General features: G+C 40.7%; 1 protein-coding gene across 1 annotated transcript in view; it reads right to left on the reverse strand.

The window, feature by feature from the left end:
• Nucleotides 1-14,700, reverse strand: part of TIAM2 (TIAM Rac1 associated GEF 2) — a 148,269-nt gene that overhangs the window by 64,477 nt on the left and 69,092 nt on the right. The window contains exons 7-9 of the mRNA XM_076333810.1: nucleotides 5,194-5,379; nucleotides 3,832-3,978; nucleotides 151-213 (exon numbers count right to left, since the gene is read on the reverse strand). Coding sequence (XP_076189925.1) covers nucleotides 151-213; nucleotides 3,832-3,978; nucleotides 5,194-5,379 — 396 coding nt within the window. The remainder of the gene's footprint in view (nucleotides 1-150; nucleotides 214-3,831; nucleotides 3,979-5,193; nucleotides 5,380-14,700) is intronic.

The raw sequence follows: 14,700 nt of genomic DNA on the forward strand, positions 1-14,700 counted from the left end.
TAAAGTGGTTTCATTAGCAGAATTACAATCCTGCCATCTAACGCTAACTGCATTTTATGAAGCTCTGTGGGGTTTCTGAACCAGCCTCATCATACACTTAGTGAAATATATTCAGGAATTTGAAAACAAACGAGGACAGGCATATCTTACCTCAGCAGAGTTGGCTGAATTTTGGACACTAGCAAATCCATGTCCTCCAGCTGAATCAAAAATCTATTAAAAATATTACAGATAAATAAATAGATTAAACAAATAAAACCCTTTATTTCTTACCTGTGTTAGGTAAATTCTTCAAAAAATAAAAAAGAAAACTAAATGAATAAATATATATCAACCTGCTAAACCCCAGGGATCTTTTTGTACTTTTTATCGCTTTATTCTGACTAGAAGAAGTATTAAAGAAATACAAATCTCCCTCTATAAAGAAAACTTAAGCAAGTTTTCTCTTTCAGGCTACATGCACACTCACATTCAAATATGTATAAAAGCATTCATGTCCTTGTTTTTTCCTATCTACTGTTTAGCAATAAGATTAAGGTCATTTACCTTCAAATCATGCACTATGCTCAAAGTTACAGTTTCACCCTTCGCGGTACTGTTAGGTACAGCTACAAATCTCATAATGATTTAAAGGTACTATTTCAAATCATTGTTGCTGTTTTCTAAACCTTCTTACCCTACAGTTTTTCATCTCTTCTAACCAAGCAGTTAGCTTGACACTATCGATGGGAAACTTTAGCTTAGCTTTAAAGGCATACTTGACCCAAAACCTGCACTATTAAGTAATGAAAATAGCTGACTACTGTGTCTGCTTTGGAAGTGATGAAAGCAGAAACTGAGACTTACATTCCCCATCTGTTTTGAAAGCTTAACTACTAGTATCTCACAAAGGCGTTAGGCTTATTAATGAAATCTTTAAAAATCCAATAAATGGCTATGGATACAATCAGATATTTTGGTGATAAGGGTTGTATAAACACACGGATAGATCGATACAGTTTATACACGATGTTGAGATTTGCAGGTAACAACATTACCCTCCCAAAGTGCAAACATAAATAGCATTTTTTTACCTCCTTCTGCAGTCAGCAAATCAGGACAATATCAAACTTACACCTGAGCTTTTTTTGCTTAAGTTTTTCTTTTCTTTTCTTTTTTTTTTGTGCTAGCAAAAGCTTTTGGGATAATCCAAGACAACAACAAACTCTCTCTTAAAATTTCATATGAAATCCAGTTTCTGCCAATGCAAATAAAGGTCACCACTTCTGAACTTCCTCTTCCTTGTCTCACCCACAGATGTAATCAAAGTATTTTATTGTTTATGATTTCTCAAAACAGTTTATCATTTAGACACAAGAAAGCAGATAAGCATTTAAGAAACTGAGGATAATGTGAGCCTAGACATCCTCCATCTGCTACAGTGCAGTTTTATTAACTGATTTGTAAAAGACTGAGCCACTTCATTAACGTTTACGAAAGCCTCCCAGCATAGAAACTCTGAACCTTTTTTTTTATTAATACCATAAAATTAAACTTAAGATAAAATTAAAAACTTCTCTGACACAACGATGTTCAAGAATATACCATCTAATTTTGAAGCTAGGGTACGGCAGATTAAAACATACCAGCTCCAGTCAAATGAACTTTAATTAAATCCAAGAAAGCAGGACATTTTTAACCTATTGTTTGACACAGACATAGCAGCACAATGAGCAGAGAAGCGAGCTCCACTTCTCTTCTTAACCCAATTCCCCAGTGGGCTGAAAGAGATGACAAGAAAGGCAGCCTCAGGCCTATTCTGATTTTGATATACAATTATGTGCATACACACAAGTCTGAGCAAGGACGTGGCTCCCTTTTCAGCCACCTTCTAGGTTCATGGGTCAGTTTGCAAGCCATGCCCTTAAAAATTCCTCACTGTTATGGGTATGACTCATAGGTCGGTGTTATTCATATGCAACGCTCAGCATTTACATTTCCTTAATTTTATTGTAGGATGTTTAATTAAAAAAAAAAAAATCAAGAACCTTAGGTCGTGGATGAAAATGAACACTTTTTTGGGCCAGCTGGTTGCAAGGTTTGGAATAAGGAGCGTGAGGACGTGCCGGGGGCACCTCCACCTGCACCAGGGCTCCCTCCTCCGCACTCGGAAAAGCACGGGGAGGGCAGCAGGAGCCTCCTCTCCTTGCCACGGAAACAAGATTCCCCGTCCCCGAGCTTCACAGAATCCCCTTCACAGGCTATAAAGCATACGGGAGGACGTACTACCCAGTTAAGACAGTGCGAGCTATCAGCTCCGCTGGGAACGGAGCTAAGGAGCATAACATGCCTTCCCTCAGGACTCTTATTAATAAAGAAATAGAGGTGCAATACTCGCAGACCGGCCTCACCTGCTGGGGAACACAGGGAAATGATGTAAAAAGGATGACCTGGAGAATATTTCTCCTTCAGTTCCCTCTTTCATAAGACAGACTTGAGTTTTATTCTTACTCCATTTCACCATGTAAACACATCTCGATTGATATGCTAAAATGCGTAACAGTCACCCAAAGAAGCTTAATCCCAGTGTAACACATAGATATTTACCTATTAAAAATACAAACCACTAGACCAGAAAATCCTGACGTGTTATTTTGCAGCATTAAATCTGTTGCATCAGGTCTGGGACTATTGCAGTATGCGTACAGATAGGCTTGTTTAAATATTCCACAAGCAGATTACCAGACATGCAAGAACAGCTGATTTTCAAGTGCCTATCATAGATTTTTGACTAATAAAATCAAAATACAAGGGCCAGGGAACAGCAGGAGCAAAGTCACCTAATCAACAATGCACAAAATACTGCTTTGGAGAAGAAACAGCAGACAGTGCAAAGGCTAGTGAAAATAGTAATGTTCTGCACGTGGGTGCACCTCTACACCTTCTGCCTCACCGTCATGGAAGTGTCTCTACTGTTACTTACCTTTTTGTCAGGGAGAAGACAGCGAACTTTTGTTTCACATTTAATTGTGTTTTTATTAAGAAATACAGACTCCTGAATTGTGGGGTTTACACTAAATGCGTGCACGGGCCATTAGTTTCACAAAGAGAAAATGACCCTGTGAGATGCTGTAGCTTCGTTAGCAGTAACGCAGCCCTTCAGCGGGGGCACGCACGAGCACAGCCCCTCTTCCCCAGGCCAGCCTGCCCCACCACATCAAACCTGCGCCAAGCCTTCAGCTGGTCTAAACTGGCAGGGCTTTATTAGTCAGCTGTCTGCACCTGCAGCTGGCCTCCTGCGTGACAGCAGTCTTCTCCTGTTGGCTAAAATGTACTTCCAAGCAGGGCGTGTTGCTTTGAGAGGCCATGCCAAAGACGGCTGTCTTTGCAGCAGTTTCTCCTCTTTTTCCCTTGAAGACTCACCTGTGTTACTCTACATTAAATTGCAATAGTGCTTCAGAGTCCCAGTCATAAGCCAATACAACACCATGTTAAGGACCGTGCATATAGGCTATCTCCAACGAAACCCTACTTCCAAACAGTTTGCGATATGCCAGAAGGCAAGTTTTCTTACAAATTCAAACCTGATGGTCTCGTGCTGCTGATAATAAACTACTGGGTCAAAACCTCCCATTCACCGATCTTATTTTTCACAAAGAAACCCAAAATTAGATACATACTCTTCACAAGTGATGTTCCCATTGCAAGTCTGCCACATCTACTGAAATTGCGAATGCAAATTCCATGGACAGACGTCACCCTCCACCTGTGTTGGTGCACCAACAGCACCTCGCAGGATGAGCCCCAGCAGAAACAAGCCGTTCTATGCTATCCTGAGCAAATAAGATCTACCTGAGTTATGGAAGGTCGCTTTTCTTTTCCTTTTCTTGCCAATGTGTCCAGTCCTTTTAGCGAAGAAAATAAACCCTTCTTATTTCGGACTCTTTGTGACAGAGATAGGGTACGTTTCCTGAGAGCAGTTTCATCCCTGGAGCAGATCTATTTAAACACAGAGACAGGCCTTCCTATATCACTTTCATAAGAGCAAAACATGGACAGTTATTTCAATTTGAGGCATCAAATGAGAGCTACTTCAGTTCACCTCAATGTAATATGCCAAGATGCAAGGACAGTGTTTTAAACTCAGCAGTGATGCTTGTTTTGGCATTCCAGTGGTGTGATAGTATAATTTTTTTGTCACGGGGCAAAATTAGAAGGTCATAGGAAGGGAGGAACTGAGAAAATATTGCTCTGTACAATAAAAGAAGTTAATGAGAAGACTCCAAAGAAGAATGATAACCTATCATTCAGATATGAAATTGCTAGAGGAAGAAAGACCCTCAAAATTGCCAAACATAGGCGATAAACGTGCTATGGCATTGAGTTATTAACAAGCAAAGACATAAACCACACAGATAAAAACAATGGCAGAGAGAAACACATTCCCTGATGGGACTTTCAGGACTACTATTCAGACTGACTTCTCACGCAGCAGATGTGGTCCGTCCCTCTCTGCCAAGGTTAAAGAGCAGAGGCGAATCTGCTACAGCCATACTTCACTTAAAGCTGACAGGGTGGCAACAGCTTACAGGAGCTGAGGATCTCCCTCATTCTTCTTTGCAAACACAGGCCCCAGTTCTTAAAAAGTTACTTATAATTTTGGATTCTCTCTAGTTTTAGCCTATTCTAAAAATACTTCCTCTTCAGGAGGGTATTAAACTGTTTCTGAAAAATAGAGCCCTCTGGGACCTCCAAAAAAGATCAGCTCAGCCCAGGGGGACCTGAATCACTTTTGGGCATTTCAGTGTGAGGCTCTTTTCACTCTAAGTGACTTAGCCCCTATACACTTTAAACTCTGAACTCAGTGGAGGTGAAATCGTAGTGACAAAATTTCAATGCAATGACTCATCTACACCTGAAGAATATTTTGGTTTGTTTCTTTTTTAGATATAGGTCAGAAGTACCCAATTCTGGAGTCTTCGGGGACCAAAAAAAAGTCATGGCCATATCCTCATGGTTTCAAAGTATGTGCCTGTGGAAGAACATTTTTTTTTGCAGTCAAGGAACAGGCAGAAAGGGTGAGAAGGGAACAGGGCTGTCTGAGCCAATGCATGTGGGTGCAGCCATGTATTATCCCAGCACAATTCCACATCTAAGTACAATATTAATGATGGTTTTGTGTAACGCACCCATGAAAAGTGCATTCGGACTTACCAGTGCATGGAAGGATGAGACGGAGAAAATACCGAGCCGCCCCAGTGCCAATTTTGAAGGACGACTGGCAGCAGCCAAAAGGCTCTTCGGGTTTGGGAGCTCCCCACCTTGCAAACTGGCTAGGTAACATCGCATTCGGAAAAGGTCCATGTTAAATTTTTCCAGATTCTGTTCCCATTGCTGGATCTGTTTAGATACAAAAAGGGACAATTAAAAGGGGAAAAATGTCTTTGTGGGCGGCACTGAAAATTCAAGCTCTTCCACAAACCCATAGTAAATTACTTTCATCTGGTGGTATATGGATTAGATTAGTTATTCCCTGCCAAAACACATTCAGTCATATTGTGTTACATCAACCCAAAAGATGGCTTGAAATAAAACAAAGCTGGTGGTCTTAAATGCATACTGACAAGATGAACATACCATGAACTTCGGGTAGTTTGATAGCCACAAAAGCAGTTACATAAAAACACAACCCTGTGGTTCACGAAGCCTTCCCCCCCGCCCTTCTCTCTTTCTCTCTTTTTTGGAGATTAGCTTTGTTTCCTTCATTTTTATGAGCTTAGATTGTATAGCTGGCTGGCTGAAAGCAAAGCTGCATAGCTACACTAATGCCTACGCAAAGTGAAGTAGCTACACTGACAGGTCCTGCTCATTCTTTACTATCATCCTGTGGCCTCTCTATCTGTGAACAGGAGACAATATTGGCAACACCAGCATGTGCAGTTCTTTGTCTGACATGCTTACGTTAAGGTTAAGACATGCTTATGCTCAGGCAAACTGCAAAAATGAGCTATATATGCCCAATACAAATCACTGGACCAAAAGCAAGAACATATACGCACCCTTCATGCAATTTTTATCCATATCTAACACAGGTACATGCAGATGTAACAGACAGCTTAATCCAGTTTCAATGTAAAATTAGGAAAGCGTAGAGATTAAAATATTTACTAGACAAATAAAGTTCTCAATCAAGACTTAGATGACAGATTTTAAGGATCTAGGTAGATACACACTCATCTACACAAACACATGTTCTTATGCACTGCACAAAAGCCAAATTTTGCTTTTCATTTCCCCAACTTACAGATTGGTAGTTGCAGCTAAAATCTGCCCCGCAGTGTACAATATACATTAATACCAATAAATAGTACAAATAAAAAGGCAGCTGTGTTTAATAGAGTAGGCACATTCACACATGGGAAAGCAGAAAAGGCATGTCCATTAGGTTAATGTACACGAAGTCCACGTACTGAAGATCGTTAAAATCCCCTGACAATGCTGATCTTTCAACGTCAGCTCCAATCACTGCATGTTGGTTGTTCCAACAGGTGGTTTAGGGCTGCGGAGAAAGTTCATCACGTTTTCTCTAACGTGCATTGACTTCATACCTTTCACCGGCATGCCCTGCCTGTCCCTGTGCATACAGGACATTATCACCTTACATTGAGATTAGCCAAGGTTGGGACATGCACCTTTATGACTCAGAAAACAGGCTGATAAATCTAATAAAAATCTCAGGTGAACTATGATCTGCAGGCTCATCTAGAAGCAAAATCAGTTCAGTTTCCTTATAATGCTGCCAAATATCACAAGAACTAAACAAGAATCTTGCCTCTTACTTTCAACAACTAAGAAGTGAGCAATGGAAGGGTGAAGGGTGAAAAAGGCCCTGTTAACAAAATGGTGCTGAGGCTTGTACTACAACTGAGACATTACCTATTCCGACTTCCTTACACGTGTGCTCAGAAGCTGTGGCATCAGTTATGGCTATACTTTTGGAAGTAAGAGGTAATCTTATCTGGTGGGGAGGGTGAATAAAGGGAAGACAACATACCATCTTGTACATCTGCAAATGCAAAATTTACAGTACACTTAAAAAAAAAACCCTTTCAAGGAATGGCTATTAAAAGCAAAAGATAGAATTTACAAAAGCTTATCATGAGAGCAATTCACAAAAGTCCAGAGAAAAAGGACAGAGAGATACACATAACGAAGACGCCTCATCTAATCTCTCACCACAGACATTCAAAACATGCATCCTTTGTGCCTCAGAAAGAATAGTCATTTTTTTCTTGTGTTTATTTGATCATTGCCCTTTACTTTGCATTCTTCGTGCTGTCAGACACTCCTCACAGAGCATTCTTCTGCTTGCCAGTACTTTACGCATGGGACGACTCCAATAGGAGGTTTTGTGACAAGCTCCTTCTCTGTGTCAACACCCAACCAGAATGAAAACATGGATGTCAGCTTTTCACAAAGCCAAAAGCTACAAGCTCAGGTGAAGTCTTTCCCTTTGGGATGACACCTCCATGGGTACAGAGCCAAGCCAACTTTGAATAGCTTGGGAACAGAGCAAGGCTTGTTCTGGGCGCTGCTGGAGTGGAGCATCCTGTCCCCATTGAGCACAAGCTGAACACAGGCATCCTTGTGTTTCTGAGGCCTTCTTCAAAATCCCCATTAAACATTTCTACTAAGTTGTATTTTAAAATAAAGATAATCTAAGAAGGGGGAGTGGGATACAACACGAGGACATTCTGAAGAAATAATTAAATTACGGTGTTTATCAGTCACACAGGATGCTAGCTAATCGGCTCCAAAAGCATCGGTAATCACAACGTTACATTTAATGGCATTAGCAAAAGCTGTGGGCAGGGAATTTCTGGAATTGTCTTGTAGTCTTATCAAAACCAGGGATGTCTGGAACCAATTGGAGACCATGAACCAATACCAGCTGCTATTTGTCTAAGCCTTTTAAACTATGATAATTCTTCCTAAAGATTTATATTCTTGAAGACTAAATGGGGGAAGCACACAAATGAAAAAGCAACAACTTCAAAGTGCAGTATGACCTGGTCCATGAAGTTAATTTACAGCCTGCAGACTAGCTGCTGCAATCCTTATTCTGCTATTGTGTGAGGCAAATCTCTGCCCCACGTGGGAGGACTGCCCGAACAACGGCTCAAGGACTTAACTTCATCATGCACAGACAAAACAGCCCTTTTGAAATATGCTCGAAAGCAAAGAGGAAAAAGTGGATGCACCAGACTGCTGTGAGAGCAGGAATGGGTGACAAAGGCCAATAGCAGCATGAAGCGAGTCCGCAAAGAGATAAGATATGGCCTGACGTGAGGCACGCCAAAACAAGCGAGCACACGTGAAACACTCCTCGTATGACCTGCTCAGCTGTTGCGCTTGCCTGCACTGCTGGCTACAGCACCCGGGGCATCCAAAACCATGCTCTCTCAGTCACTGCTTCAAAACCTCCATGTTAATTTCTACGAAGAGCATTAAAGGCTTTTCCTAGAGGAAAGGGAGGATGTCATTCTCAGTACAGGCAAACGCTAGGCAAGGACTTCTGGGTTTAGTGGTCGTATAAGAGCACCGGGGAGAAAGGCAAGGAGGGGCTACCCAAATAAATGTATTCAGGCTAATAGGATCCCTGTAAGGTAGAGAGAAAAAGGAGGCTGTGTCAGAGAGATAGAAAGGAGTAAAATGTGGGAAGTCTTAAGAATTAGGGCCATGAATTATTTAGCCTGGGCCACCAGGAGAATTCATGCAAGGAAGCCTGGTGCAGGGACAAGACAGTAATTATGCAGGGAATGCTAAGTGAGGGGACGAGCTTTTGCATCAGAGACTTAGTTCAGGAATGAGTTTTTAAGAGTTAACATACAAAGGAACATCACCACGGTACTTTTGGCAGGACTTTAGCAGTAATGATCATTTTCAGAACATAAATAGCCAATTCTCCTCCAGGTTAGTGAAAAATCTATTCAGACACTACGAAACAATTGTAAATTAATTACATTTTAAATCACACAAACATATGAGCTAAAGGAAGATGCTCGAAAGCAGGTCTCTGTTAATTCAATAACCCTGCTAGGTTTTCTATAGGTAAACTCTGAAGTGGGAGCTTGGGAAAGGCAAGGGGTAAGTACATTGAGACCAGACAATACAGACCAGTGGTTTCCAGCAGGTGACATGGGGATCCATAGTTCCTACGTGCCATACAGTCCTCTCTGCAGGTAACATTTCTAGTGGCACCTCCACCAGAACATGCCTAGGGTTTGCAGACTGTAAAAGGCAGGGTCCCGACAGTCCCAGCAAAAGCAGCGCCAGCAGTGTTGCTCAGGGATGGTCCCTGGCTCCTCACCCTTCTTATAGTACAGTGCAGTGTCTTTTGGGGGGCTGGGGAAGGACTGTCTCATTTTCAAATACCTGTTCTGTACAAAGTAAGAAGAGCTCAGTGTAATAAACCCCAAACCAGTATGCGAATGGTGGAAAGCAGTGCCAGAAATGACACCGTATCAACTTGAAGTAGCAATACTTCAAGGACCTAGAGGAAGGATGGAAGAAACTTCCTGCACAGCTCGACTGATAACAAAATACCAGTTTTCCACTTGGCACTTTTTAAGGTAGCACAAAAGAAAAGATGCACAGGGAGGAGGGCCTTCTCTCGGTGCTTAAGCCTCTAAAACTGCTTGGATTTAGTAACAGTTTTTATACCATATAGAAACATGAGCTCCTCACTGACACAATTCACTATCTATAGCAGTAAAAATTCAGAAATTTTCCCCTACGCAACATCTTCTTCCCAGATGGAAAGTGTCCCTGCAAGCTGATGTAGAGAACTCTGTGGATTTAAAAGAAACTTCTGCTGCTGTTTTATATGAACAGCTTTTCAACCACATTACAAACAACACCAAACTCTTTGCATTCCAGTCCCTGGTTCTCAGACACAATTCATACTGTACCCATCTGGATAAATGAGTCACTCGGTTTCTGGGGACAAGGAGGAGATTTTTATTGTCATTACTTCCTAAAGAGAACTCGAAGAACCAAAAACATCACTCTCCCAGAAATTCCATTACTTTAAAGGACACTACAGAGATACTGTCATAACTTTTAGCTCAAAGAAATAACAAAGGGACCATAATAGAGTACAACAACAATGATGTGCCATTAGCAATACCCTTTATTCTTCATTCTGCCTAGTGACTTAAAAAATGGTTAAGAAAACTTCCTGAAACAACAAGACAACGACAGCTTTTTTTACAAGAAATGCCATCTTTTTGCTTGTTTTGGAAGGACAGAATTTTCATCATTTCTAACCAAAACAGACAGGAAATCTTATTCCAAATACCACTGATAGCACAAAAGTGCACCCACGTGTACCTAATTTACGTTCGTGTCAGTAATCTGATTGAAATTGGCAGTACCACCTGTATGTCTATAGCTAGGGATGTAATTAAGAAAGCCAGTGAATCTTATTATCCAGCTGCCCCTCCCCAAAACACAGAAGACCAGCCCTTCCTGCACAGGCTCCCCCACCAGCTTAATCATATGAGATAATGCTATGGAACTCCACATTCAGTAACAGTTTATTCGTTATTCATTATTTTATACTAAATCTTTGTGAAACAAAGATGGAAATTCACCCATCTGCAAAACAGTAATTATAGCGGTGAGGAGAATGGAGATGACCTTCCTTAACTTTCTTGGCTGCCTACTCACTTCATTCCTTAGTGACCGGCTACTACCAAAAGAGAAGGATTTTGCTAATGATGTAGACAGAGACCGTCCTACACTGAAGAGTGACACCCAAAAAGAAATAGTACTGAATCTCTCAGAAAGCAGAGCTCTGCTCTAGCCAGTTCAAAGACCACCCAAACTGAAGATCTGTTGTAACAAGTTTAGAGATTGTTTTCTAGTTTAGGAGGATATGGAAGAAAGAAAAATAACTGTATATTGTGATTCACATTTAATTTGTACGCAGCAAAACTGGCAAGTGCTAGCAAAGTTCCCTGAAAAGATTCTCTTTGAGTGTTGTTATTGGAGTTTTCATCAGAATGTCAGACGATATTTCATCAGATGGTTTAAAGAAAATGAAGACATGAAATTCGAGCCTGAATAATAAAATCCCCCAAACTACTCCAGTTACCTTCCTATAAATGTGAGAGAAAAGAGAAAGTGTCAGGTACATTTTAAACAAAAACAGTAATGAAGATACGCTCTGTGTAAAAAGCCAAAGACCACCACAGGGAAGGGAAGAAAGGTACTAATGGATTTAGTGATTACCCAGAGTAAACAGGACACTGCCCTACTGATCCCCTTATTTTGATTTTTATGGCAACAGATAAACTACTTTTAGTTGGAGGACACACATGAAAACTTCCATAAAAATCATCTCCAAGTGTGCGCCTGTTCTTCTCATTAATGCCTCATCATTTCAGTGCCTGCAAGTAAATACCTATGTTCATAACCCATCTGACAAGCAAGTTAAGTATCATGTGCACAGAAAATATGAATCACACCAGACACCTCTGAATAGCTTGAAAAACATGATTATACTAATATATTAAAATTTGAAGAGAAAAGCCCAGAATGCTTTCAAGAAACTATTATTCATATTATTGTTCTAAAATGAGACAACACAATAGCACCTCTCCTGTGAAAAAAGGCTGAGAGAGTTGGGGTTGTTCAGCCTGGAGAAGAGAAGGCTCCGGGGAGACCTTATAGCAGCCTTCCAGTACCTGAAGGGAGCCTACAGAAAGCTGGAGAGGACTTTTTACAAGGGCATGAAGTGATAGAACAAAGGGGTAATGGCTTTAAACTGAAAGAGGGTAGATTTAGATTAGGTATAAGGAAGAAATTCTTCACTGTGAGGGTGGTGAGGCACTGGAACAGGTTGCCCAGAGAAGCTGTGGGTGCCCCATCCCTGGAAGTGTTCAAGACCAGGTTGGATGGGGCTTTGAGCAACCTGCTCTAGTGGAAGGTGGCCCTGCCCATGGCAGGGGGGTTGGAACTAGATAATCTTTAAGGTCCCTTCCAACCCAAACCATTCTGTGATTCTATGATTTACGTACCAAGTACATAAAGAAGTACACCCAGAGCTCCAGTGCCCTCACTGTGAGGTAGATTCTCCATCCCATTAAAACCAGTTCTAGAGGCACAGACAGTCTCACTTTTGACTTCATGTGCAATATTTTGTTAAAAGAGCTCCAAAAAAAAATGCTAATAATCCCTTTCACTAACTTCAGTAGCAGTTAGACAGGGCTCCATATTCACAGCAAACACTGTGATTTCTCTAGCAGGTTAAACAGCCAGGAAAACTAACATTTTTTTTTAAAGACTGTGACTCCACAGGCTTTGAAATCCATCTCGGTGCCAGGGGATTTTCAAACTTGCTACCTTTCATCCTAATTCCCTTTGGTTTAGGGGAAAAGTTACACCCTGGGGGAATACCACCCCACACAACATACTTATTGCATATAGTAATATAAACACACGTGACTGTAGGTAGTATGTGCAGAGCTGGGATTTCCAGCCATGCTGCCAGTGGTCTACTGGGACTGGTTGCTATACGTACACTGGCTCTCGCAGATGCTTCACTGATCTCTTCTAAACTGCCCAAAGATATCAATAGCTATGTGAAGGGCTGCCATTTTCTCTTAAACAGTTACTAAGTCTATTATTATTATTATTGGACCAGTAAACCCAGATAGAGAGAATCCCTGATCTAGGCCACAAGGCTGAAGACATTTCTCAACCAGTTCAATAGCATCAAGTCTCTAAAACAATCATTTCTCTAGAAAACCAACATTTTCCTTGTCATTTTTTTGTTTGCACTTCTTCTGTTTACCAATTGCTTTACCAATTGCTAGCCTGCAAATCCACCACATTTAAAAGATAGTATCAGATGAGCTTCTCCAGCCCATTTGCTGGACACCAAAAAGAAACATGTATGTACATTAAAATACCTATAGCTATTTTAGAAGTCCAGGTTTCCTTACTGCAACTGCCTTTCAGGTGATGGTAACTGTGAAACAAGAAAAGGTTTTGCGTGCTTGCAAAGCCCTGTGAATTACTAAGTCTTCAGCAGAGAAGTATTGGTTTTAATCAATACAGATGTGAAAGAAAATAGAAAGTTGAGGTTGGGTGGTTGCTTTTCTGAGAAAGAGGAAGGAAAAGGAGAAAGGATTTAGAAATCACAGTTTCCAAGATAACTGGAATAATTAATTAGATAATTCCCCAGTGGAAAGAAATTAAGACTATGCCTCATCCTTCTACATAAAAAAACCATCGTGGTCCCTCTGAAGTCAATCACACTATTTCTGCTGACTTCCCAAAATATACCACCAGTAAAATTTTCCAGCACAGGATGTAGGGCATGCTTATAAACTACAGTACTGGCAATACAATATACTTCAGCATGGAGGAATCATAACTGCCACATGAATGAAAACACCACCAAATTTACACAAAACCAAACCCAGAATGTATAGCCCTCTTATTACTTAAAGTGGGCAAAAGTCAACTAAACAACCACAGTTACTAAACAACTGAGCTACATACATGCAAACTTCTCCCTCAGAGGTAATGTTTTTTCAGAATTGTTAGCTTACTAAGCATATTAAGAATTCTTCGTTACTAATTACATCAAGATTTTTTTTTCCTTTGCAAAAGCCCATCTCTGAGACATTAAATGAAAAGATTAGGAAACCCAGTTATCTATTGACTTTTCTCTGAAGTGACTTTGCCAACAAACCTTCAGCAGTTGTAAGGAGAGATTTTATACAGATCAAAGGGATCAAGGCTGGAGAAAAGGCTCATTATAAGTTTATTGTTTGCTAACTAATGGATGTTTGCACATGATCCATCTCACTCTTTGTCTCACTGGTTTGCCCTCATTCCATGTTTTGAGACATTCACAGACAGAAGCTTAACAGGAATAAATCTTCTGCAGCCCTAGTGATGGATTTCAGTTCTAGCAGAATGCAGCCAACTTCTTCCAGGGACTGAGCTGGAAAATAACGGCAATTGTTCAAGGACAGAGCATCTAATTAGCAGATATTAAGAGAGCAGCATTAATACTCTTCAGTTGACTCTAGATAAACTACTAGCATCAGTATCTAATGGGGGGAGGGGTAAATTAAGTTAATATACATCACAATTCTTCCTCAGTGTATCACATGTTACAAGCACTAGACATCTCTAGAAATCTGTATATTCTTCTAGGTCTCAAAACCTATGGCAATAAAAGGATGCTTAACGTTTTTCCCCCTCCATTCACCTCACTAGGCTCTGGACCATGAAGTAAAATGACCTGGAAATAAATTATGAACATCTGAGCACTCAAAGGGCTTATGAACATCTGCACCACAAATCCCTACACAAACCTGCATGCTTACTGAACTCTGCTCATATAGCTTCAGACTGAAGTGTGCTACAGGAGCTTGACAGTGAAGTCAGTACCAGTCAGCCTGCCCTTCGTCAAGTTCAAACCAGTACAGTAAGAATTTTAAATATTACAAGCATCAAATTCATGAGACTAAAAGTGTTCCACTAACCAAAGAAACATAATTATGCTGTACTGGATCAAAGGAAATAAACCTCAGTTGCTACTCAAGGGGCTATAATGTGCAGCCTAAAGTAATGACAGAGCAATAGCTACTCTGACTGAAAAGGCAGGTAGGGATGGGCTCTCAAATACCAGTCAACGAA

The sequence above is a fragment of the Aptenodytes patagonicus genome, chromosome 3 (assembly GCF_965638725.1).
Source record: "Aptenodytes patagonicus chromosome 3, bAptPat1.pri.cur, whole genome shotgun sequence".
Lineage (NCBI taxonomy): Eukaryota > Metazoa > Chordata > Aves > Sphenisciformes > Spheniscidae > Aptenodytes > Aptenodytes patagonicus.